Genomic DNA, 27,766 nt, shown 5'->3' with positions numbered 1-27,766 from the left:
ACAGTCAAATTGTTCTAAACTCATTACGTTAGCATCAGAATTTTGCTTATTTGCATCTTGGGGCTCTGGACCCTTCATTCACACAGAAAGAATGAGGTTACCATTAAAGTGATTTAAAAACTAACCTCAGGGATTTCCCTGGCTGTCCAGTGGTTAGGACTCAGCACTTTCATTGCTGGGGCCTGGGTTTAATCTCTAGTCAGGGAATTAAGATCCTGCAAGCTGTTCAGTGCAGCCAAAAACAAAACAAAACAAAAAGTGTGATCTCAACTTGAAGTTATCTTCTTTCAAACCACATGTGACGTATATAAACACTAAACACAATAAGGCTTTTTAAAGATATTATTTTAAAGAAATGTTTTATGTTCACATCTCTGAATTGGCTGTAACTCTGGAATCTACTCCCAGACTTGTGTTTTGCCAGGTTAATGTCTCAGGAATAACTTCTCTTCACTCAGGAATCTACCCTTGAACTGTTACTCCCTCATTCAAGATCAGGGTTATGGGAGGCATGTTTTCCAACTGTGATATGCTTTCATTTTTTTCCTGTTCCTTTTCTTATGACTTTAAGAACTAGAATGAGAATATTGTTTTGAACTTGACTGGAGGTTGTGTTTTATTAATTTATTTTGAGTTGGAGGATAATTGATTTACAATTTTTTGTTGGTTTCTGTCATACATCAACATGAATCAGCCATAGGTATACATACGTCTCCTCCCTTTTGTTTTGAGAATTCACATGGAAGGAAGACCTTTGTCGTGAAAAACTCAGTGTAACAAAAGGGACTTAACTATGAGACATCTTCTTAGGCAGAAGCACTCTCTCCTACATCACAAAATGAATGCCCCACTCCTAAACGCTCTAATTCCTTGCTCAACATTTATTTGGCCTCATCTAGTCATGACTAAAGGATTACTCAGAATGGAGAAATCTCAAGGTCAGCTGGTTTATGAAAACTTGTAAACACAGTGATGAAGGATATGTATATTATGTCAATCTGATCCACATGTGTTTCAAAGAGGTGCAGATAGCAGTGACTTGAATCTATGGAAAATGCATTTACCCCTTGAAAACAGCCTTCAGGTGCTTGACAAGGTTTTCCAAATAGGATTTATCATGATCAAGAATAGGCAAATCAGGAGGGGATTCTACTTAGCTAGCCTACTGATTTTCATCTATTTATCAAGGAATAAAAGAAAGAAGGTAATCAAATCAGAAGAATACTTCAGATCAGTAACCTACCAACTGGATAGTTGAAGCAGATTTGCCTCTGCCTGACTGGTCACTTAATTCAGGGTTGAATGCAAGATGGCGGGAATGCGCCACATGCCCATTAACCAGTGACACGCCCTGCTGGATGAGGATGGTTTAAAATTAGTGCTGAAGCCAGAAGAACACAGATGCAGCCTTTGTCAATTCCATGGCTCTATTTAACATTTTGTTTACTGGCCAAGGAGGCAGATGACACAAAAAGATTACTCGGAGAATTTCATCAGGATAAATACTTGCTAAAATGGAAAAGCAGAGGACTGTGCTGAATATCATGCATATTTTCAGTGCTTGAAGAATGCAACCTCAAAACTTTTAGTCACGATTTACAAAGGTTGAACAGTGGTAGTTTTTATATTGTCACTTTTATTTCCCACAAAATTAAATTACAAGTTCCTTCTGATGGAGAATGATATCCAAAAGGATGATAACTGAAACTGTATTACACCCTATAACTACTAAATTAATATCTCCAGAAACACTTTCACCAATTAGAGTACATGTAGCTTCTAAAATATTCACATTCCTTTTTTTTTTTTACAAAATATAATGCATCTTAAAATTACATTCTTAAAACTCATTTTAAGTTCCCTGACAAGTCCAAGAACAACCTGAAAAAAAAGCATAATTTTTAGATATTCAGAATTTACTTCACTCAGTTACATCTGGTTACATTTCTAATTATTACACATAAGTCGATATATTGGCTTTGTAAATTAATTTTCCAGTCCAAGAATGGTAGTCTCTTGTGTGTAAATGGGAATCTTTTAGTATTGTCTTTAGTGCTTAGTTAGATTAGAACTCCTTTTGTGGAGCTTAAACCCCTAAACTTTTAAAGTAAGGGTTAGGATTGAATCTGCCATTCCTAATCCCTGAATTGTTATAGCTAGCACTCTACTTGACCCCATGCCAAAGAACCACTTTGATTCATTAAAACAGAAATTATTTTACAGAATTTCATTTAAAATCTATTGTGAAAAGCTTCAAATATACAGAAAAGCTGAAAGAATTATGATGTCAACATTCAGACACTCACTACCTAAATCCCACCATCAACATTTTACACACGTATTTTATCATCCATCTATTTACCTACTGCCCTTTATCCATCCATAAACCTATTTTTGATGCATAAAATAGAAATTTTGAATAAATCTAGGAAAGATAAACAAAAAGTGCTGACTAATGTTTGCCCTAAGACAAGCATTTTACAGCTACATGAACAGGTCACCCTGCTTATTTAACTTATATGCAGAGTACATCATGAGAAACGCTGGACTAGAAGAAACACAAGCTGGAATCAAGATTGCTGGGAGAAATATCAATAACCTCAGATATGCAGATGACACCACCCTTATGGCAGAAAGTGAAGAGGAACTCAAAAGCCTCTTGAAAGTGAAAGAGGAGAGTGAAAAAGTTGGCTTAAAGCTCAACATTCAGATAATGAAGATCATGGCATCTGGTCCCATCACTTCATGGGAAATCGATGGGGAAACAGTGGAAACAGTGTCCGACTTTATTTTTTGGGGGCTCCAAAAATCGCTGCAGATGGTGATTGCAGCCATGAAATTAGAAGACGCTTACTCCTTGGAAGGAAAGTTATGACCAACCTAAATAGCATATTGAAAAGCAGAGACATTACTTTGCCAACAAAGGTCCGTCTAGTCAAGGCTATGGTTTTTCCAGTGGTCATATATGGATGTTAGAGTTGGACTGTGAAGAAGGCTGAGCGCCGAAGAATTGATGCTTTTGAACTGTGATGTTGGAGAAGACTCTTGAGAGTCCCTTGGACTGCAAGGAGATCCAACCAGTCCATTCTGAAGGAGATCAGCCCTGGGTGTTCTTTGAAAGGAATGATGCTAAAGCTGAAACTCCAGTACTTTGGCCACCTCATGCAAAGAGTTGACTCACTGGAAAAGACTCTGATGCTGGGAGGAATTGGGGGCAGGAGGAGAAGGGGACAACAGAGGATGAGATGGCTGGATGGCATCACTGACTCAATGGACATGAGTTTGAGTGAACTCCAGGAGTTGGTGATGGACAGGAGGGTCTGGCATGCTGTGATTCATGGGGTCGCAAAGAGTCGGACACGACTGAGTGACTGAACTGAACTGAACAGGTAGAAAGGGAATAAATAGAAAACCATGAAGACTGCAGAATTGCAGGACTTAGTAGGGAGTTTGTTTTAGTCTCCTGGAGTTTTTTTTGAAAGCATTTACCTTTTCGAAACATCCCACAAAACTGTTCACCTATTCTCTTATAGGATCATATATAAGAGCAAGAGGAAACAAAATCTATATAATAGCCACACTGCATCTTACATGTCATCATATATGTAGAAATTGATAAAAAAAAAAAAAAAAAAACAACGGGCACTATAAAAGCAATTACTCAAGCTGAAAAAAAAAATGAGTTACCACCATTTCCATTCCCGAGTTTCTTGTTTTCATAATTTTAAATGTCATCCCCTAGAGGAGGGCATGACAACCCACTCCAATTCTTGCCTGAGAATCCCATGAACAGAGGAGCCTGGCAGGCTGCGGTCCATAGGGTTGCAAAGAATCACACACGACTGAAGCGACTTAGCATGCATACATGCAAGATAGAAAAAGGGCTTTGCAGATGACGCTAGTGGTAAAGAACCACCTGCCAATGCAGGAGATAAGAGACGTGGGTTTGATCTCTAGGTTGGGAAGATCCCCTGGAAGTGGGCATGGTCACCCACTCCAGTATTCTTGCCTTGAGAATCCCATGGACAGAGGAGTCTGGAAGGCTACAATCTATAGGGTTGCAAAAAGTTGGACACAACTGAAGCCACTTAGCACACACACAAGATAGAAAGTGATGTGTGGTTTTATGAATTTTCAAAATCTTTGTTTGCTTTTTGTTTTGAATTAGGAAAGATACCCAAACACAGATTTGTAGCTAGACCTTTAAACCCCCTCATTCTCAAATGTGAAATAGTCTATTTCTAAATTAGCCATGAAGGCCAAAAAACAGGTTATAACAAGCACAGTAATGGGCCAGCAACAGATGTTTGAAAAATTAATAATTATGCTTACAGGGATACTGTCTGTCAGAATGATCTATGCATTCTAGAAATCAGAGCCTCACCCCTTAAACAGACAATCTCATGAAGATGCCAATTACTTTTGAACAAGTAGCTCTGAAATAAAAGACAAATATCATGAAGCTCTAAAGCAAAAAAGATAAATAAAATTTAAAATATACCTTGGCACCTGGTGATACAAGAAGAGTAAAACATTTTTCTATTAAGAAAAATCCATGGATGCCTCCAATTAATCCCAACAGTTTCCAAATATGCCCTTTGTTTTCATAGAAATGTCCAAACTCTGAGGTTTCCTGCATATGTAAACCAAGAATCTAAAAAGAAGAGACAGACAAATTTTGGTGACCTAAATGTAAATGAGTAGATCCATTGTTGAATACATTCAATTTCTGTTTTGGGGAACCCCACGACAACACCTGAAATCATTCACAGCCAGTTTACTTCTAGACGTATGAATCCTTCCACTATATGATTTCATTTCAGTTCAGTCGCTCAGTCGTGTCCGACTCTTTGCGACCCCATGAATCGCAGCACGCCAGACCTCCCTGTCCATCACCATCTCCTACTCAGGGTCAAATAAGATGTGAGAAAAGAAAACAGAGCTTTTGAATAACCTCTGCCAAAGAGCAGACTAAAGCCTAAGCTTATCTCAGCAAGTGTGGCTTTAATTTTCATACATTCTCAGTCCTTTAGCTGAATGTTTTTCAGTTCAATCTGTCCCTATTTGCACAACAATGCTTTATAACAAATCAATATTTTTTATTATCCAGAACAAATATAAAGATACATTTCATCCAGGGTTTATTCTCCCCATGCCTCATAGCAATTAAAGCTGTTAATCAATGTTCAAATAAGTAAGAAATCCACCTGAAAGATTTTTTCCATTGAGTATGCCCAGCAACATTGTCAGCTCCTTGGGACATAAAAGGATACCAGAAAAACATTAGGAATTTTCCTTGAGTTGACTCATCCCATTGGTTGACTCATCCCATTGGTTGACCTCATGACTTCTTGTGAGCAAGTAAATTATAATGTATCATATTCCCTTCATAGGAGAGGACAGTTTGGTAAACAATTCAGTGGTCTCCACATTTAAGATGTTACTGATCATTAAATTTAAAAAAGAATTTAACTGTGTATATGTTCATATCAATGTGTACAGATATTTATGTATGTATACATGTATATACATATGTGTACATGTGTGAGTATATGTATAGAACTCCGTGTACACATTGAGTATATGGACATCACTAAAAACAAACACATATTAGCCCACTTTTTTTTTAAAGAATTTTTTTTAATGTGGACAATTTTTAAAGTTTTTATTGAGTTTGTTACAATATTGCTTTACGTTTTGTTTTTTTGCCCATGAGGCATGTGGGATCTTAGCCTGCCAACTAGGGATCAAACCCTCACCCCCTGCACTGGAAGGTGAAGTCTTAACCACTGGACTGCCAGAGAAGTTTCCACATTTTCTTTTGGTAAAGACATTGAAGGACACTCCCCTAATATTTGTGATTACCATTATTTCACAAAACAAGGACACTGTAATGTCACAAAAGAAACAGGAAAACCTCAAAATTTCAGAATAAAATGTAGATCTTGAAGTAGAATCAACATAGCTAGTTAAAAGAGGAAATGATGCCAATAGGATTTTTCTCATTTCTATGCAGACCTTTAAACACTTGCCTTGGATCACATTCAGGAACCACTGATTTTTCTAGCTTTCTGCCACACTGGTACTGCGTCTGTCTTCCTCTTCTCGATAACTTCTGTCCTCTCTTTCTTCAAGTAAAGCAACTGCCTTCTAAGTAAAGCAACTGCCTTCTTAGCTATGTTTTCCTCTGTAATATATCCCCGTAGGGCCAGTTGACTGTCCCACCCAACCCACATCCACCCCTGCTGCCTTGGGCTCTGGGCTTTCCCACTGAGGGAGACCAGGGAAGTCTTAAGATCCTGTTGCTACTTCCCAGGATCCTGGGCTGTGAAGAGCTCTGCACCCACTACAGTGACATAGAAACAGGCTTCTGCCACTGCCTCAAGCCAATAAACCCTGAAATATTTCCAAAAAATTAGATTACCAGGGAGATTAAAACTAATAATGGTTTGTTTCGTATCTACAATGCTCACTTTGCAATTTTCAGAACATCTAATAATTTTTGAGCCTGTAACCAACAAGAGGGACCCTGGAGTAAAATGCCAGAGGATTATGGAAAGTTTTAAGATCTTAGGTTTTGTGAGAGGAGGGCAAATCATTTGCTCATCATGATCCATCATAAGAGATCTCAGAAGGAACAGATAACCTCATCTGAAGACCCTTTTCCCTGAACTCTTGCATCTCAGGTCCTAATCCTTCCATTTCTGACACATAAAGAGCCTCCAAAGACTTCAACAAAGAGCCAGTTGCAGGAGCTTGCCTGTTTCTTAAAGGAAATCTATAGCTCAGGGGTGAAGAATCCACCTGTCAACACAGGAGACATGGGCTTGATCCCTGGGTTGGGAATATATCCTAGAGAAGGACATGGTAACCCACTTTAGTATTCTTGTCTGGGAAATCCCAAGGACAGAGGACCTGGTGGGCTACAGTCCATGGGGTTGCAAAAGAGTTGGACACAACCTAGTGACTAAACAAACAACAAAACCAGACACTAATAGTTGGGCAAGAAAGAGAAATTCATTTTGATGGTTCAAATGAAGACAGTTCTAATGATGGTGCCACGACAGAGGTGTGGGCAGGGTCAAGGGCATGAATGAGGGATAATGAGACACCCCAGAGACTAGCAACCCCAGGAAACCATTACCACTCTTAAGGCTGAAAGGGCAAAGGTTGGAAATAATGTTACTGAACTTTAATGGGGGTGGAGCTAGGGACCCATGGGAGCTGCAATATTGCAGGTAATGAGCTGCTTCTAGAGACAGGGTCAGAGGGAGGGAGCAAGGAAGAAATACCGCTGCCATTCTCTTCTCCTACTTTGGCCTTTCTGTGGTGTCCCCACTGGGGGAACCCAAACAACAATCCAGCCTGCAGGGAGCTGAGGGGATACAGTCTTCTGGGGCAGAACACACAGCGGAGAAGAGCAGAGATTGGATGTGATGAGGTTGGGGGCCAGCAGAGAAAAACTAGTATATCTTATAGCCCAGTCATTTTTATTTAAAGATACTCACCCTTCATGAATTTTCCTTAATAGTGACAGGGACAGAATAAAGGGATAATGTAGGTGATTATATAGTTAGTTGTACTACAGGGGATTGAAAGTAGAAAAAATATGGGAGACCCTTATAAGTTAATGATTACTCAAGAGAGCAGGTTTGCTTAACCACAAAACCAAGCAGACTTGTTTAGCAACAAAAGCCCGCAACAGAAGCACAAGACATGCCCCCCAAACAATAAAACAATGGTGGCACGAGCCCCACATCCTGCTCGATGAGCTCAAAAAATTAATGATCCCTAGGACAAAAATCAGTAATTTATGGGCTTAGCTTGGCACGTAGGGACAAGAAAACTCTCCTGCCCAGGCTGGAGGAGGAGCTGATGATGGAAGCAAGACGTCTACTCAAGGAAATGTTCTTCTCCCCCTCCCCCTTATCTTTTGATTATAAAACCATAGCCCAGTAAGTTCTCAGGGCGTGGCACCCCTTGTAAGCCTCACAAATGTCCTATTCTAATAAATCACGTCTTCTCTATCACCTTGCCTCTCACCGAATTCTCTTCTGTGCTGAGACATAGAGGACTGTGGTACCAAAGCTCTTTGGAGCCCCAGAAATGACACCCAATGGTTTCAATAGGAATTTGTATCTGATCACTTGTTTTTTAATTTCAAAAATAAGAATAACCCAGTGAATCGAATGACTGATCATCTCTTTTCTCCTGCAAGGGCTTTGGGGAAATAGCAGTGATTTCCAAGGAAAACACTGGCCACTGTATCTATGCATCCAGGTCGCTGTGAAATTCTTCATAAACACCTCCAATGGCTAAACATAAATTGAAACTAGAAACAATCCAGATGAAATGGAAATAGCAGCTTACCTGAGGGATGAGGTGGAGCAGAGCATCCCCAGAAAGTGTCCCAACAGCCAGGCCCACAAACAGCTGTAAAATGAGCCTGTAGTTCTCCTCGCAGCTGTGGAAAAGGATCAGTGTTGTCCCAAGCATGGAGCCCAGCGTAAGCAGCGTCACCGCCACAGTGCTGTAGCCATATTCTGAGTTAAAAAGAGATTGCAAAACCAGTCAGAGCCCCCTGTGAGTGCTTCTGCCAGTGAACACGGTAAAAGAATCCATCCTATACTACAATAGCTAAGGATACAAAATTGTTTTGTGAGTGCTATATTGGATTTAAGGTTTTAATTTGTAAGGCAAAGAATGAAACGATTTTTACTAATTTACTCCATTGTTTTGAAGTTACCCTGATTTCCCCTTGTTAAAAAAATAATCACTGTAGCAAGGAGCTAGCTTACCTCCTACCCTCAAAGAAAATAGTTTCTCTTGCTTTAAACTACAACCTTGGGACTTCCCTGGTGGTCCAATGGTTGAGAATCTGCTGTGCAGTGCAGGGGACGTGGGTTCGATTGCTGGTCAGGGAACTAAGATTCCACAAGCCACAGGGCAACTAGTCAAGACAGCAAACTATGACCGCTGAGCCCCGTGCACTCTAGAGCCCATGAACTGCAACTAGAGAAGCCCCGCGTGCTGCAGCTAGAGAAAATTCCACACGCCACAATGAAGACCCAGTGCAGACAAAAAAATTAAAACTAGAAAACAAACTACAACAGTTTTCACAGACAGACAGTGGTAATATTTGTCATCTAACCACATTTAAACCTTCCGAAGGCAAGAAGCAAGGGGACAGAAAGAGCGTATGGCCTGGCCACTGTAGACCTGTATTTGTGGACAAAATGAGTACTTTCTTCCAAAAGGTCTCAACATTATTATCAATATCAATATTGATCAATCAAGATTATCAATATCAAAAGTTTTTACTATTCTCTGTGACTAAAATGAGTGACTGCATTTGTAAAAACTAATCAGTGAATGAATAAAGGGTGATAATATAAATTTGGACAGCCTAACTTTTCAATTATTACAATAATTTTTCTCACCCCTAAAATATATTCCATATTTCTAAGATTCGATATTTTAAAAAATATTCATAAAGTACAATTTTTCACAATTATTCCAACAAAAAAAAACATGTGGAAAGAGAGAAGAAATAAAAGAGTAAAGGAAGAAAGGAAAGAGAAAGAAAACAGAAAAAAATGGCTTTCAGAGTCAAGTGTACATTATTTGGGTATAAACCATATTTAAACACCATTTTCCACTGGTTATAAATATTCAGGGCAAATACTCTGTTTCAACTTATTTAGAAATTATTAACTTGTTTGTAAACAATGAAGATAGGTCATTACCACATTAAACTATCATTTCCTTTTATAACTACAAATAAGTGACAAATTAAATTGAACAATTCAGTTATCATACTACTTAAAGCCCACTGAAGATTTTAAGAAACTGCTCTCTTCAAGTTTGTTATAATTGAAGATGTTCCATCTTCATCATTCTTGTACTTTTCTGGAACGTTGACTCTCTACAGCAGATCATGTTAATGACACTAGCTAGTAAGATGATAATAGGCTTGTAATGTGAAGAGGACCTTTATTAAATGATATGCTCTGCCATTAAACAGACATTGAACATTAAAACGAAGTTGGTAGCATACTTAGAGGAGGCTAAAAAATTTTCACACTTTGATTTTTTTTCCCACTGCCACCACAACTCCTTCGCAGCTAAGCAATCTCTACAAATTGGTTGTTGTTCAGTGGATATACAGTTTCAGTTTTGCAAAATGAAACAGTTCTAGAGATCTGTTGCAGAGCCATGTGAAAATACTTAACACTACTGAACTACACACTTAAAAGGATTGAGATGGTAATTTTCATATACTTTTTTACCACATTAAAAAAAATAACAAGGGAGAATTCCCTGGTGGTCCAGTGGTGGAGACTCCTTGCTGCCAATGCAGGGAACGTGGGTTTGATCCCTGATAGGGGAACTAGGCTCCCGTACGTCATGCAGTCAAAAACAAGAATAGTTCAGAATGATCATACAGCTGCCTAAAGGTTTTACTTTGCTCTAATTTAATATCTATTTTATTTAAAAAATTCCTAGATATAGTTCATCCAGTTTCACATCCTACTTTTCCACAAATAGACTCTAACTGGGAACATGATTCTTCTCAACTAACCTGTAAATTAAAGATATTTGAAGTTTAACATGAGCACCCAGCTGTCTAATCAAGTTCAAAGTTACCACACTTTTCTGGTAGGTACAAAATATCACCAAATGTCAAGAACTCACAAGGACAAATTAGGGGTTGATATTTCCTAGGCAAAAGGCAAAGTTTCGAGTTCTTCAGTTCTTTTCCCTTTGTCCTGAGGGTGGCTTTGTTGTTCAGTCACTAAGCCGAATCTGACCCTTTGCAACTCCATGGACTGCAGCACACGAGGCATCTCTGTCCTCCACTGTGTCCTGGAGTTTGTTCAGATTCATGTCCATTGAGATGGCAATGACATCCAGCCATCTCATCCTCTGTCATCCCCTTCTCCTTCCACCTTCGATCTTTCCCAGCGTCAGGATGTTTTCTAATGAGTCTGATGCTCTTCGCATCAGGTGGGCAAGTACTAGAGATTCAGCTTCAGCATCAGCCCTTCCAATGAATATTTGGGGTTGATTTTCTTTAGGATTGACTGGTTTGATCTCCTTGTAGTCCAAGGGACTCTCAAAAGTCTTCTCCAACACCACAGTTCAAAAGCATCACTTCTTTAGTGCTCAGCCTTCTTTATGATCCAACTCTCATATCTGTAGATGACTACTGAGCTACAGTGTAGTTTTGGAAGACAAAGGATGTTCCATTCCTTAAGGGCTTGTAAAACTTTCTAGGTCTTCTATGAGTCAGATTTCACCTGCTCTCCTGTGGCAAGAATCAATCTGAAAATCATAAAATCTCTGACTTTTGTTGCCACCAGACTCTGCAGACTTACTCTAGTTCCCTACATAGTGTCATGGTGTCTTGATTGGACCCAGATTCCTTATAAATGTTTCTCATCCTTACAACAGAACTGGATGTACTACCAATTATAATAAAATTTTAATCAATTCCAAGCAGCTTCTTTGAATAGATCTGAAATGATTTCTACTCAGCTATAACATTCTTTCCTGGAAATTCAGTTGAAGACAGCTCTTAGAAGTTGAATTTCAGCATACTGAACACTGTGTTCTTAATAACATCTTTCTGTGTCTTCCACTCTTTAACATCTTACATTCCTGTACTTTCAAAAGGGCAATATCACAAGTCTCTCTCTTTAGTTATATGATGCAACATTTTAAATTGAGGACAGTGATTTTTTTTTAGGTTCTTTAGTGAGTATGATTTATATGAATTTTTCTCAGGAAGACTGTTTCCTAGAAGGATAAAGAAGTTAATTTAAATGGGAATAAACTTTTTCTTGGATCTTCAGTCCAAAACACTGTTTCTGAATGGCCTGTATGACCAGACATGGTGTCAAGGAGTAGAAATAAATATGGGAGCTCCTAGATGCCATGATCCAGTCCTGTTCATCCATTTTTGAGCTATCACTGGCCACAAGGTCTTGAATTATTTAGCTGCTCACTTTTAATGAAGTTTTTTTCCTCTCAGCGAATGTGAAGTCTTAAAATATATAGGCCTGGCATGATGAGTCACTTGATGTAGAATCTATTATGAGTTAGAAATAAGGGCTGAACAATTTGGCTATGATGGGCGTTGCAGACTATCTCAAAGAAGAAAAGCAGTTCTGAAAAAAAAATGTAACATCCTCAGATCAAAGGTAATATTTTAAATATGGTTAACTGTCATATTTTTACTATTCATCATACATGTTCTTGCTGCTGCTGCTGCTAAGTCGCTTCAGTCGTGTCCGACTCTGTGCGACCCCAGAGACCCACCAGGCTCCCCCGTCCCTGGGATTCTCCAGGCAAGAACACTGGAGTGGGTTGCCATTTCCTCCTCCAATGCATGAAAGTGAAAAGTGAAAGTGAAGTCGCTCAGTCGTGTCCGACTTGTAGCGACCCCATGGACTGCAGCCCACCAGGCTCCTCTGTCCATGGGATTTTCCAGGCAAGAGTACTGGAGTGGGGTGCCAGTTCTTAGGCCACCATTTTTTGGTTATTTTTCTGGTTTTGTTTTTCCAAACTCTCTCAACACAGTTAATTGAATGATTTCTCCACTGATTAAAGTCCCTTCTGGGATGAAGTTGTTTATGGATTCTCTATTCTGTCCAATTTTTAATCTAACAGTCCACATGCCATGTGTCCAGTTCTACACAACATTTTATAACTACTTATGACTATAGTTTATTAAAAATGATAGGACATTTTGGTAAGTGGTAAGAAACACATTTCCTCACTCTGAGATCATTTTGATCATTTTGGTCCTCATATTTATGTCTTCAAAAGATCTTTATGAAGAACTCAGGTAAATAAAATGGCATTTTTATTGCAATAAAATAAATAAACTTCAGGTGCTTTAAATTTATAGAACACACTTTTGTACATATTATCCCATTGGAATTTCACTGGTGTCCTGGAAGTCTTACAATAAAGCTCACCTACTGTGATGATGCTATGGGTCACAGGTGAGTGTGAATTCTTTTTCTTTTTTCTTTTGTCTGTACCATGCCACAGGTGGGCTCTTAGTTCCCTGACTGGGAATTGAACCCACACCCTCTGCATTAGAAACATGGAGTCTTAACATCAGGACTGTCAGGGAAGTCCCAAGTGTGAATAGTGGTCCCTTCACTTCCTGGGGCTGCCACATCCGGGAGGCTCGTACCTCCCTGGCATGGTCACTGCCAGCCCAGAGCAATCTCTTTGGTTTACCCCAACATGCCTTCATTATTTCATGTGCACCATGATGTGTGAAAGGGTAACAAGCCTTGTGGGAACACTGCTTCCCACGGTGCAGGGAAAGAGACAGGCTTGAGAAATATAGACTGTAGAAGATGGCAGAGTTGGCTGGGGACAGATAGCATGATTCAACTCTGCATGTCTGATCCTGACACTGATATTCTTTCTCTTATACATTGGTATTTCTCAACTATTGACTTTTCCTTTTTTGCAGAAATGTTCATAGTAAGTTTTTCCAAACAGCTAAAAACGGAAAACAATCCGTTTTTTAAAAGGTGAATGGTTAAGCAAAATATGATATATTCATACCAAAGAAGCAGTTCAGTTCATTTTCTCAGTCGTGTCCGACTCTTTGCGACCCCATGGACTGCAGCATGCCAGGTTTCCTTGTCTATCACCAACTCCTGGAGCTTGCTCAAACTCGTGTCCATCGAGTCGGTGATGCCATCCAACCATCTCATCCTCAGTCATCCCCTTCTCCTCCTGCCTTCAATCTTTCCCAGTGTCGGGGTCTTTTCAATGAGTCAGTTCTTTGCATCACGTAGCCAAAGTATTGGAGATTCAGCTTCAGCATCAGTACTTCCAATGAATATTCAGGACTGATTTCCTTTAGGATTGACTGGTTGGATCTCCTTGCTGTCCAAGGAACTCTCAAGAGTCTTCTCCAACACCACAGTTCAAAAGCATCAATTCTTCACTGCTCACTCTTATTTATGGTTCAACTCTCACATCCATACATGACTACTGGAAAAACCATAGCTTTGACTAGATGGTCCTTTGTCGGCAAAGTAATGTCTCTGCTTTTTAATATGCTGTTCAGGTTGCTCATAACTTTTCTTCCAAGGAGCAAGTGTCTTTTAATTTCATAGCTTCAGTCACCATCAGCAGTGATTTTGGAGCCCCCAAATATAAAGTCTCTCACTATTGCCATTGTTTCCCCATCTATTTGCCATGAAGTGATGAGACCAGATGCCAGGATCTTCATTTTTTGAATGTTGAGCTTTAAGCTAACTTTTTCACTCTCCTCTTTCATTTTCATCAAGAGGCTCTTTAGTTACTCTTTACTTTCTGCCATAAGGGTGGTGTCATCTGTGTATCTGAGGTTATTGATATTTCTCCTGGCAATCTTGATTCCAGCTTGTACTTCATCCAGCCAGGCATTTCACATGATGTACTCTGCATATAAGTTAAATAAGCAGGGTGACAATATATAGTCTTGACATACACCTTGCCCAATTTGGAACCAGTCTGTTGTTCCATGTCTGGTTCTAACTGTTGCTTCTTGACTTGCATACAGGTTTCTTAGGAGGCAGGTAATGTGGTCTGGTATTCCCATCTTAGGATTTTTCCATAGTTTGTTGTGATCCACACAGTCAATGGCTTTGGCGCAGTCAATGAAGCAGAAGTTTTTCTAGAATTATCATGTTTTTTTCTACGATCCAACAGATGTTGGCAATTTGACCTCTGGTTCCTCTGCCTTTTCTTTTCTAAATCCAGCTTGAACATCTGGAAGTTCTCAGTTCATGTACTATTGAAGGCTGATTTGGAGAATTTTGAACATTACTTTGCTAGTTTGTGAGATGAGTGCAATTGTGCAGTAGTTTGAACATTCTTTGGCATCGTGTTTCTTTGGGATTGGAATGAAAACTGACCTTTTCCAGTCCTGTGGCCACTGCTGAGTTTTCCAACTTTGCTAACATATTGAGTGAAGCACTTTCACAGCATCATCTTTTAGGATTTGAAATAGCTCAGCTGGAATTCCATCATCTCCACTAGCTTTGTTCGTAGTTTGTTCCTTAGGCCCACTTGACTTCGCATTCCAGGATGTCTGGCTCTAGGTGAGTGATTACACCCACTATCGTGGTGATCTGGGTCATTAACACCTGTTTGTACAGTTCTTCTGTGTATTCTTGCCACCTTTTCTTAATCTCTTCTGCTTCTGTTAGGTCCATACTGTTTCTGTCCTTTATTGTGCCCATCTTTGCATGAAATATTCCCTTGGTATCTCTGATTTTCTTGAAGAGATCTCTAATTTTCCCATTCTATTGTTTTCCTCTATTTCTTTGCATTGATCACTTAGGAAGGCTTTCTTATCTCTCCTTGCTGTTCTTTGTAACTATGCATTCAGATGGGTATATCTTTCCTTTTCTCTTTTGCCTCTCACTTCTCTTCTTTTCTCAGCTATTTGTAAGGCTTCCTCAGACAACCATTTTGCCTTTTTGCATTTCTTTTTATTGGGGTTAGTTTTGATCACTGCCTCCTGTACAATGCTACAAACCTCCTTCCATGTTTTTCAGGCACTCTATCTATCAGATCTAATCCCTTGAATCTATTTCTCACTTCCACTGTATAATCATAAGGGGTTTGATTTAGGTCATACCTGAATGGCCTAGTGCTTTTCCCTACTTTCTTCTATTTAAGTCTGACATTTGACAATAAGGAGCTCATGATCTGAGCAACAGTCAGCTCCAGGTCTTGTTTTTGCTGACTGTATAGAGTTTCTCCATCTTCAGCTGCAAAAAATATAATCAGTCTGACTTCAGTATTGACCATCCAGTGATGTCCATGTATAGTCATCTCTTGTGTTGTTGGAAGAGGGTGTTTACTACGACCAGTGTGTTCTGTTAACAAAACTCTGTTAGCCTTTGCCCTGCTTCTACTCAGTAATAAAAAAAACAATTTATTAATACACAAAACAATCTAGATAGATTATAAGGAAATTTTGATGAGTGGAAAAAAACCCTAAATCCCAAAAGGATACATACTGTAGGATTTCATTTCTATAACATTCTTGAAATGATAGAGCTATTCAACTATGGTCTGTGATTCAACTATGGTCTATGACTGAGTCAAAGATAGGGGATAGAATCGATTTATGTAAGTTAGCTACAAAATATTAAATATTCATTGAACTGTAGTATAGCACAGGTGGTTAAAAACAAGGACTATGAGGCCACACTGCCTGTGTTTGAATCCCAATTCTATCAATTACTAGCTATGTGTCTTTGGGCAAGTTATTTAACTTCCAGGTACCTCAGTTTCATCGTCTCTAAAGTGAAGATAATAATAATTTCTAGCTGGTAGCATTGTTATAATGACTCAATGAGCTGATCAAAGTAAAATGCTTAAAACGGTGCCTGGTGTATGGTACGTATCCTTCTTTCACCGTCATGAATCCATTGTGTGGACTGTGTGCATTGCGTGCAATGGCTTTCTGAGTGAAAAGCCAGGACTTACTCTCCAGAGTGGTGGGTGCGATTTTTGCTTGTTGGTTCTGGGGCAGCTGGCAAGAACAGCTGAGCAATTGCTGAATGATGCCTGGACTCATTTGCTTAAAGTCCTCCTTAGAAATGGGTGAAAGCTTGTTCTGTAGAAATATGTTCACCAACTGCCCGGCAGAGAAGCAAGTCTGTAGGAGGCAGAACATACATTGTTACCAACCTCAGCACTGGACCAAATTCACCATCAACTACCATCCTGGAGGGATCAGGACTAAACTGGAAGGGTTCAAGTCAACACATGAAACCATTACTACGTGTGCTTCCCTGCAATCTTCTGTCCATACATAATTCTTGAGGATTGCTTTTCAGCTCTGATTAAAGCTGCTGTATCTCACTTTCATTCTGAGTATTGTGTAGTAGGAGTTTTGCACACATTTTTCTTTCCTGAAAAGAGATGTACAGTGTTTTACAATGTGCTGGATGGTGTACTAACCAGCAGCCTAAGCAAGCCTTAAGACTCTTGTTGGGGGCATGGCTTTGTATTATTAATGAAGTTAAAACTTTATAGGATAAAAAGGAGCTCTGGAGGAATAAGAGCATTGTCTTTAATATTATCTGATTTAATAAGTCTGTGTCGGCAACATGAATTTTCAAAAGCAATAAAAGTAAAGGTAATATTTTAAAAAGTGAATGCTGTGTCAACTTGCTGGTGTGTGAGCACTAAACGATATGGTGACCCATGTTCTTTGACAGTCCTTCACCACAAAAACAACTAAAATCATTGTTATTGCCTACAGGTTTCACTAATTTTTATCTATTTTTTCATATTGTATAGGGATATTTATGAAAGAAGTAGCTATACAATAAATGAAACAGATCTCTAACAACTGCCTGAAAACATTTGTCCACTTCAGAAGTGTTAAGGGCTGACATTTTATGCATCAAAAATTACATTGAAAAGTTTTCATATGTGGATGAGAAGGGTGTGTAGTTTCACTACCACAAACGGATGTCTTCTAATGAAATAAGACCCCAATGCAAGAGCAGTGTGATCTGAGGTCACAGTAAGGTATCTTTAAAAAAATCAGTGATGTCCAAGGATTGATGTGCCATGCTATAGAAAGTAGGGATTTTAAACAAAGACACATGGCTAATCAGAAAATGATGATGTTTGCTGGTTTTTCCCACATACAAATCCTCTGGGATGATCCCAAAGGTTAAAAAGCTTTATCTTGATTGGGAGATGTTTTGTTGCATAGAACAGAGCCACTTAAACCACCAAACACCCAGAGGAGGATGTATTAAGGTTACAGAGGATGTCTGACAGGGCAAGGACAGCCACATTTTAAGGAATTCAACTGGAAGCTGGAAAATGAAAACCAAAGATTTTTCTCTATTTCTTCAGGGCTCTGTATTTTCTCCTTTCTGTTTCCCCCTGCAAACATCTATTTCCTTTCATAGTCTGGCCTCTCTCTTTAATAAACACATGGCCAGTTACTTCCCTGGCAGTCCAGTGGTTAAGATTTCACCTCCCAGTGCAAGGGGTGTAGGTTCGATCCCTGCTTGGGGAGATAAGATCCTGTATGCCCCACAGGCAAAAAAACAAAACAAAAACCAGAAGCAATATTATAACAAATTCAATAAAGACTTTAAAAGAGATCCACATCTAAAAAATCTTTAAAAAAAAACAGGCCGTATAAGCCCCAACCCATTCCATCTAACTGATGCGAAGAGCTGATTCACTAGAAAAGATCCTGATGCTGGGAAAGAGTGAAAGCAAAAGGAGAAGAGGGCAGCAGAGGATGAAATGGCTGGATAGCATCACTGATTCAATGGACATGAACTTGGGTAAACTCTGGGAGATAGTGAGGGACAGGGAGGCCTAGCGTGCTGCAGTCCATGAGGTCGCAGAGTCAGACATGACTTAGTGACTGAACAGCAACATTATTCATTGTAATAGTATGCTTGTAACTACGAAATACTGTAAATAACTCATATGTTCATAAATAGAAGAAAGAATGAATAAAGTATGCACACATGTTCATAAATAGAAGAAAGAATGAAGTATGCACACATGATGTACTAATAACACACACACATACACACACAGAAGTCGCTCAGTCCTGTCCAACTCTTTGCAACCCCATGGATTGTAGCCCACCAGGCTCCTCGGTCCATGGGATTTTCCAGGCATGAATACTGGAGTGGGTTGCCATTTCCTTCTCCAGGTGATCTTCCTGACCCAGGGATCGAACCCAGGTCTCCCGCATTGTAGGCAGACACTTTACCGTCTGAGCTACCAGGGAAGTCCAAAAAACACAGAAGACTAGTAGTAAGTTTCAAAAGGATGTCAATTGAGATCTTTTATAGATGAAATCTCTAATATGGAGTTATAAATAATAAAGATCGCTGTGAACTGAAAAAAAAAAAAAAAAAAGATTGGATTGAGTCAGATCTGATTGTCTCAGCAAGGCCACGGATAGGTTTTCTTGTTACAGTGTTATTTGATTCCATCAGTTTTGCCCCCAAGACAGGAAATGACATCATACTGTTCAAATATGGCTGCTGGACTCAGCCCTGTGGGTGGGGAAGGCATTTCTCAAAAAGACTGGTCAAGAACTCCAAAATGTTTCTACTACAAGAAGCAACAACAGAAAGCTTAATTTGTAAATTTTTCCCCCTTTATCAAAATAATTTACACAAAAGGCAATAGTCTCTTTTGCACTATTTATTAATCATGGAATAGAATCAATCATCATTAAAAATACTGGCAACAATAAAGGGAAACTAACCATAAATATGATGAATCTTTCATAATAAATATTCTTAATGAAAAATGCCTGACTGGGAAATAAAAGAGTGGAGACATAGACATGAAGAGAATGCCGTGCATCTCTCCCCAGTTCATTGTCAAGGAATTGAATAGTTTCCAGAACACCTTCTTGTAGAGTAAGGTTATTCTATTATAAGCTTCTATGCCCTTGATATTTACTTGCTATTCCTATACAATTTAGGTTACTATTGCATTACATTTCTTCTGAAATCACTAATACAAATGTCCTTAAAGGTGATTCATCATTTCCTTTAAATTTTGGCAAACTATTTTTAATAAAGAAGAAAGTAGAATGAAAATTAGATGATTCAGTCAATAACCTTTAAATAGCTTTATTCCTTTACCTAAAACTTCAATATACTTGTACACTTGTGTTGATGTCATAAGACCTTTGTGGAAACTTTACAAACATGTTCTAAAGTGTCACTTCCTGCATTTTAGTTTTGAGAATCACTTGGAGGGCTAGTTAAAAGACAGGATGCTGGGCTCCACAATCAGAGTGTATAATTCAGTAGATTCTGGGCTGGGACCTGAGAATCCAACCAACAAGGCCCCAGGTACTGCTGATACTGCTGGCCCAGGGACAACACTTTGAGACTGACTGGTCCAAATAATACAAGCAGGATCTTCAGATCTAGTCTCTTACTTCAGGGTCCCCTCAAGAGTCACAAAGAAAGTGAATGTTGAAACAAGAAAGAAGCGGTTTTGTTTATCTTGCATAGTCATCACAGAAGATGACAGTTACTGTTCTTAGAAAATGCATGTCTTAAGTAAGTAATCCCTAAATTTTAAGAAATAACCTTCATTATTTATGCAAATAGGGTCTCCATCAGACAAATGAGTTCCCTTCCTAAGAAGAGCTGGCCCTGAAGGAATATTTAAGGAGACCTCACAAACAAAGATTAATACAGGCATCAACTTGTTACCTTTAGTGAATATACTGTGAGTTTAAAATAACTTTAATTGATGCCTTTACTATGTGGCCTAATTACTAGAAATTGACTTTTTAAAATATATCATAGCAAAAATATGCAATACTGCTCAATCATGTATTAATAACTTACAGGAACAATAGTCACTATTGTTAGAAATGTTTACAGAACTTTGCTCTTTCAATATACAGATTTGTGCTTAATAGGAATAATAACTCATCCAAGATACAAATAAAAAGTAGTCTTATTTTCCTTAAATCAACATTTATTAAACAATAGCATAGTTGTTAAGAACACAGAATATGCTATGGGACAACTTATGTATATATCCTCAGTTTCTGTCAACTTAATCAACTACTTATTAGTTCCATGACTCAATTTCCTCATCGGTAGGATGGACTCATTTAACCTAACCTCATACAGCTGTTGTAATAACTAAATGAAGAAATGCAGGGGAAACTGCAGTGTCTAATACATAGTATTCATTTACTCATTAAATATAAGCCATTATCATGGAATATCAATTTTCCAAGATGTTAAATGATAAGGGCAGAGAAGGTTTCTATGTGTAACAGAGTCTGAAAAATGCTGAATTCAATAAGACTAAAGAATTTTATTTACTGCAGGACCTCCCCAGGCATGTTAATATGCTACAGTGCAATAGATATCTCTATTTCCCAAACAGATTTGACAATAACACCCTTTTTAAAGAAGTATCACAGGACTTCCCTGGCAGTCTAGTAGTTAAGGCTCTGCCCTTCCAATGGAGAGGGTGTGAGTTCAATTCCTGGTTGGGGAACTAAGATCCCACATGCCATGAGGCAAGGCCAAAAAGAAAAAAGTATTATCCAGATTTCCCTGGTTGCCTAGTGATTAAGAATCTGTCTGCAGATGCATGGGACACAGGTTTGATACTTGGTCTGGGAACTTAGATCCCACATGCCACAGTGCAACTAAGCCTGTGTGCCACAACCACTGAATCTGCAGGCCCTAGAGCCCGTGCTCCACAAGAGAAGCCACTGCAATAAGAAGGCCGTGCACCACAGCTACAGAGCAGCCCCTTCTCGCTGCAACTAGAGAAAGCCCTAGTGCAGCAAAAAGACCTAGCACAGCCAAATAACAAACAAACAAGACAAACAAAAGCAAGTATTATCTAGTAGACTAATGAATGTACTTTGGAACACAACTTAAGGAAGTAAGAATAAGAATATATTTATAGGTCCATATATCGCCTTTTCTCAAAAACCTTCTTAGTGCCACCTACTATACAAACATTTCTCTGTTGCTCACAATCCAAAGTAATCTCATCATAATCCAATCTAAATTTGAAGCATTCATTATTTTTATATGTCTATATTCACCCAGTATCCTGGTAGCTCCATAGGAGCTGTGCCTGTTTTTGTTCAATTCTTTACCCTTAGTGCACACAATGGTGAATGATAAATGGTCGCATGTTTACTGAATTATTCATGAATTCAGTATGGAGGAAAGAGTAATATATACTATTCTCCTAAATATTTTGGCTTCAAGTTTTAAATCTGCAGAGATCTACTTGTAAAAGGAAAAAACCCTGACTACACTGAGGAAATAGAATATTTTACATTTAAGGAAATCTACATAACCCTTGAAGTTTTCTACAAGTCTTAGAGAATGTTCACAGTTGCTTCCTTTGACAGTACAACAGTACAAGAGGAATAATGACAATACCTGATCCCAGGAAATTGGACCATCTTCTGATTCTGGGTCCATGGATACAGATAGATTAGAGTAGTCTCCATCATGAAGTGTTAGGCTGTTTTGTTTCCTTCTAAGCTGATGGATTTTATCCTTTCTGATACAGGTACTTTTAGTCCAGAGAGTGTTGAGGAGCTTGTCTAGTTCTAGAAATTTCATACAAAATTTAGTGTCAGAATAAAGACAAGCCAGTTTCAGAATAATCACAATTTCACATGGCCACAGCATAGATATGTTACTAAGAAAATTTCCAAGTTCTAATGAAAAGCCAAGAAATTATTCTGAATAAGAATGAAGAACATTTATACTTCACATGGATATTGATTCCCTTACAACATCTTGCCTAAGCTTTAGAGCTGAACCATGATGAAATGGGCAATTCCATCAATGGAGTGCCTTTTGGTAAGTCCACTAATTCTTTTTCTAGGTGTTCCCTATAAAAATGAAAACAAAAGATGAAATTGAATTAATCCTTAGAAACTCTATTCACTTTAAGCACCATACATCCTTAATACATTAACTATGATTTTAAAGTAAAGTCAATCTAATTATATCCTCTTAAATGTTTAATGTGGAAAGAGGAATTGAACAGGAGCTGAGATTGTAGGGGCAAAATAGACCTCGTTTTCTAAGGCAGCTGTGGTATGGTTGTCAGTTTATAGATTGCAGCTTAGTTTCCCTTGCTACAATGTAGGCTTTTAAAAATTGATTGACACAGAATAATTGAATAAATATAATGGTGAATTTCTTCAGATTTATTCATCTTCTTACTTGTAAAAATATATTTCTGGTATTTTCTAAATGTTACCATCAGTATTAGGAAAATTACAAGCTAGAGTTGCTACAGTGTTTTATTTTAAATGGCCAGTTTAAAAAAAAATTGTTTTGAGACCTGCAAAGTAACTGGGAAAGTGGGACCCAGAGTTAGGTGAAAAAGCAGTCAATAAATATGCCCCTGAGATTTCCCAGATGTTGGATTTAACAGACAAAGACTTCAAAGCAGCGATCATGAGTAGGTTCAAGGAACTAAAGAAAATAATATTTGAGAAATTAAAGGAAAGTATAAGAATAATAAGCTAACAAACAGCAACTTTTAATCAGGAGATCAAAATTATATAAAGTCTAAATGGAAATTCTGGACTAAAAGAATCAGTTCAGTTCAGTTCAGTTCAGTCACTCAGTCGTGTCCAACTCTTTGTGACCCCATGAACTGCAGCATGCCAGACCTCCCTGTCCATCACCAACTCCCAGAGCTCACTCAGACTCACGTCCATCGAGTCAGTGATGCCATCCAGCCATCTCATCCTCTGTCGTCCCCTTCTCCTCCTCCCCCCAATTCCTCCCAGCATCAGAGTCTTTTCTAGAATAAGTGAAATGAAAAATTCACAGCAGCATGTTGGGATGGCAGAAAAAACAATTACTGAACTGAAGATAAATTAATAGAAATAATCTACTCTGAAGAACAGAAAGAGAAAAAAGAACAAGTCTCAGAGACCTATGGGAAACAGCGAGTACACTGACCTATATGCAATGGCAGTCACTTGGAGAGGAGAGAGAGAAAGAATTATAAAAAAAAATTGAAGAAAATAATGGTTAAAAACATTCTCAATTTGATATAAAACCTTGATATACATTTTCAATAAGTTCATCAGACATCAAATAGGATAAATATAAAAACAAGTCAAATACAAAGCTATATCTTGAAAGTAGTAATGGAAAACTGACTCATCACATACAAAGGAGCATCAGTACAATTAACAGTTAACTTATCATCTTAACAATGGAGGCCAGAAAGTAGTGGAATAAGATATTCAAAATGCTGAGAGAAATAACTGTCAATTAAGAATTTAATACCCAGCATAACAACTCTTCAAAAACAAAAGTGAAATAAAATTATTCCCAGATAAACAATGAATGGTGAATTTTTTGACAGCAGACCTGTCTTACAAGAAAGACTAAGTGAAGTTATTTAGACTAAAAAGAAATGACCAGAATGGTAAATTGAGTCCACAGGAAGAAATAAAGAATACTAGAAATGTAAATATATGGATTAATATAAAAGACTGTAATAAATACTTTTTATCCTATGTTCTCTAAACTCAATGAGGAAACACTAGAAGCTTTTCTTTCAAGGTCAAAAACATGGTAAGGGTTCATTCTCAAAATACCCACTATTATATTGAGGTTATTAACTAATATAATCAGGTAACAAAGAAAATAGAGACACAAGAATTGAAAAACAAGACGCAAATCTATATCTATGATGGTATAATTATATATCTGAAAACTCTAAATAATTAGGGCAAAAATAAAATGAAAGATTTAATCATGGAGTGAGTTACAAAGTTAATCTAAAAAAAAAAATCACTAACCTTCATATGGACAAACAAAAATCCGTTAGAAGCTATAATGAAAGAGAGGACCCCAGTTAAGAGATACAAAAAGAAAGTTAAATGCCTAGGTATAAATGTACCAGGAAATGTCTAAAACCTATGTGAGGGAAACAATAAAAACACTCCACAAAATAGACATGTAAACATGAACAAATAGGAAGACATACTATGGGATTTAAAAATGTAACATCTTGTAAATATCATTTCTAAGTTCTTTTTTTTTTTTTCACAATTAGAATAATACTATCACAAGGTTTTTATCCCCCAGAATTTAACAATTAGGTGATATTTGTCAGTAAGAATGAACAAGCCAGGAAAACCCTGAAAAGAAGAGCAATGAAGAAGGCTAGATCTACCAGAAATTAAAATATACTATAAAGCTGGTACACATAAAACAGCAGAGTCCTGGCACATTTCTCCAACAAAAAAAAACTGCCACAAAATATAGTGGAGGGGAAGGGCATGACACCTTGAAAAAAACTTCAATGACATATCAATAATTCACATTTTATAGACCTTATTTAGATCCTAGTTCAATAAAAAATGAAAATATTTTTTAAAAGCTGAAAAATATGAACATTATAGAATCATTCACTTTTTTAGTTGTGATACTACTAATAGATGCTTTTTAAAAAAAGCCTTCTCTTCTAGAGATTCATACAGAAATACCAACAGGTTGATGATTTGCTTCAAAATAATCAAGTAATGAGCGCTGAAGAATTGATGTTTTGAACTGTGGTGTTGGAGAAGACTCTTGAGAGTCCCTTGGACTACAAGGAGATCAAATCAGTGAATTCTAAAGGAAATCAATCCTGAATATTCATTGGAAGGACTGATGCTGAAGTTGAACCTCCAATACTCTGGCCACCTGATGCAGAGAGCCAACTCATTGGAAAACACCTGATGCTAAGAAGGATTGAAGGCAGGAGGAGAAGGGGATAACAGAGGACAAGATGGTTGGAGGGCATCACCAACTCAATGGACATGAGTCTGAGCAAGATCCAGGAGATGCTGAAGGACAGGGAAGCCTGGCGTGCTAGAGTCTGTGGGGTCGCAAAGAGGCGGACTGAGCAAGTGAGCAACAATAATCAAGTAATGGGAGAGAATGGAGGAACATATAAAATAAGATAATCCAGATTGCTGTTGCTTGTTGAGGCAGGGACTGTGTACATGGGAGTTCATTGTTTTATTGTTTCTACTTTTATTTATATTTGACAATCTCTATAATAAAAACATTAAAAAAAACCCACGTAAAAGTAGCAAACTTTTGCTCCTCCTACTCCAAAATGCAGTCAGTGTCAGTAGGGCCCTAGCTCAGAGGCAGCTGTTAGAAAAAATGCCTCAGGGCCTCTGGAATAAGCATTTAATTGTACTGAGATGGGAGGGAATTCTGAGTTCTCAAATGCAAACGTGGCTGCTTTGTGCCCAAACGAGTGATACTGAACATCTGTCACAAACATTATGTGGGTTTTTTATCCCAGATCCATGATGGCTTCATGTGCAGACAGCTCGCCTTGATCTTACAGTACAGCTTGCCTCCAACCATATTCTGTACTCCAGTGTTGAGCCTTCAAAGTGGCACAAATTTTTATTTGAAAAGTGGAGTAATTGCATTCCTTTGGTTGACATGGAAACTGTCCTGCTAAAACTCAGTCATCCAAAATCTGAATTTCATAATCCCTGTTTCCCATATCAAAATCATTCTCAGCACAGCATGCTTTTCCCTGGTCTCTGTCCTAGTGATGACAGCTAGGAAACACAATTGACTGGTACTTCAGCTTTCATCTTAATGAAGATTTTTTTCCTTTTTTTTTGAATTAATTTTTAATTGAAGGATACACTGCTTTACAACATTGTATTGATTTCTGCCATACATCATTGTGAATCAACCATAGGAATACATATGTTCCCTCCCTCCAACCTCCCACCCATCCCACCTCTCCAGGTTGTCCTGGAGCACTGGTTTGAGCTCCCTGAGTCATACAGCAAATTCCCACTGGCCACCTATTTTACATATGGTAATGCATATGTTTCCATGCTACTCTCTCCATTTGTCCCATCCTCTCCATCCCCCTCTGTGTTCACAAGTCAAATCAAGAGTCCTCAACCTTCAGGATCTAATGCCTGAGGTGGAGCTGAGGTTTAATAATAATAGAAATAAAGCGCACAACAGATGTAATGCCCTTGAATTATCCTTACATCATCCCCTTCCCCTGGTCCATGGAAAAACTCTCTTTCACGAAACAGTGCCTGGTGCCAGAAAGGTTGGGGACTGCTGGCTTTAAGCATATAAAATGAATTACAGAAAAACACATCTGTCATTCAATTGGTTACATAAACAAGTCAGGGAAAGTTCTGTGCAGATTTGGATGACTCTTAGCCCTTGATCCCTTTCAGAGTTGGAAGATTTATCTAGATCATGAGTGTGCTGCTGGCGTCTTGGAAAATTTGTATTTCTCTTCTGTGTTGTGACTTCCCAAGAGGAAATATGTTGGCAAAAGCACCAGCTATGAAGTGACACACCAAGTCCCCTTGGTGTGCCCAGAAAGCAGGGCATTCTAATGCAGATGAAAAAATTAAGTCATTTCACTCTTAATGTCTTGTCGAGTACAAAGAAATGTGTGAAACACACATCCTGATTTCATTCCACGATGTCCTATTTTATTCTCAGATCCCTAAAATGCTGGCAGTCACAAATGTAGCCAGGCCGCATATTTTACAATGCTTTTGTTTAACACGACACGACTTACTTTTATGGTTCCAAGCAAACTGCTACCAAGCCTCTTGCAACATTTGGAATATCCTTTTATCCTTCTACACAAGCAGTCCCCAACCTTTTTGGCACTAAGGAGCAGTTTTGTGGAAGACAATTTTTCCAGGGACCAGGTGGTGGGGAGTTGGGAGGAAGAGAGGTGGGAGAGAGGGGGTGGTTTTGAAATGATTCAAACACATTACATTTATTGTGCATTTTATTTCTATTATTTTATTACATCAGGTCCTGAAATCATCAGGCATTAGATCCTGGAGGCTGGAGACCTTTGTTCTACAAGATACTTTGTCACCTATTGCCCAGCATTTTATACCAAAAGAGACAGTAGTACTAGGGTGCCCTCATTTGCAAAGTCATATCTGACTCTTAGTGACCCCACAGACTGTAGCCCACCAGGCTCCTCTACCCATGGGATTTCCCAGGTAAGAATATTGGAGTGGGTTGCCATTTCCTCCTCCAGGGTGTCTTCCCCGACCCAGGAATCAAACTTGCATCTCCTGCATTGGCAGGCGGATTCTTTACCACTGAGCCACCTAGGACATCCCAATTAGTACTAGTAACAGATCATAAAAATCTTTCCTTTCAACTCCCTACCCACAATT

At 38.4% G+C, this 27,766-nt stretch overlaps 1 protein-coding gene across 7 annotated transcripts in view; it reads right to left on the bottom strand.

The window, feature by feature from the left end:
* SLC39A12 (solute carrier family 39 member 12) overlaps positions 1 to 27,766 on the bottom strand; it is an 84,321-nt gene that overhangs the window by 35,149 nt on the left and 21,406 nt on the right. For 4 of the 7 annotated variants that reach the window (XM_025000653.2, XM_025000649.2, XM_025000650.2 and 1 more), the window contains exons 5-9: positions 21,975 to 22,147; positions 16,519 to 16,690; positions 8,371 to 8,543; positions 4,502 to 4,654; positions 1,244 to 1,354 (exon numbers count right to left, since the gene is read on the bottom strand). In XM_025000653.2, the coding sequence (XP_024856421.1) occupies positions 1,244 to 1,354; positions 4,502 to 4,654; positions 8,371 to 8,543; positions 16,519 to 16,690; positions 21,975 to 22,147 (782 nt within the window). The remainder of the gene's footprint in view (positions 1 to 1,243; positions 1,355 to 4,501; positions 4,655 to 8,370; positions 8,544 to 16,518; positions 16,691 to 21,974; positions 22,148 to 27,766) is intronic. The other 3 variants (XM_025000652.2, NM_001076878.1, XM_025000654.2) reach the window with 2 other exon arrangements.

The sequence above is a fragment of the Bos taurus genome, chromosome 13, assembly GCF_002263795.3.
Source record: "Bos taurus isolate L1 Dominette 01449 registration number 42190680 breed Hereford chromosome 13, ARS-UCD2.0, whole genome shotgun sequence".
Lineage (NCBI taxonomy): Eukaryota > Metazoa > Chordata > Mammalia > Artiodactyla > Bovidae > Bos > Bos taurus.
The sequence above is the reverse complement of the archived record's forward strand: the minus strand, read 5'-3'. Positions and strand labels throughout refer to the sequence as shown.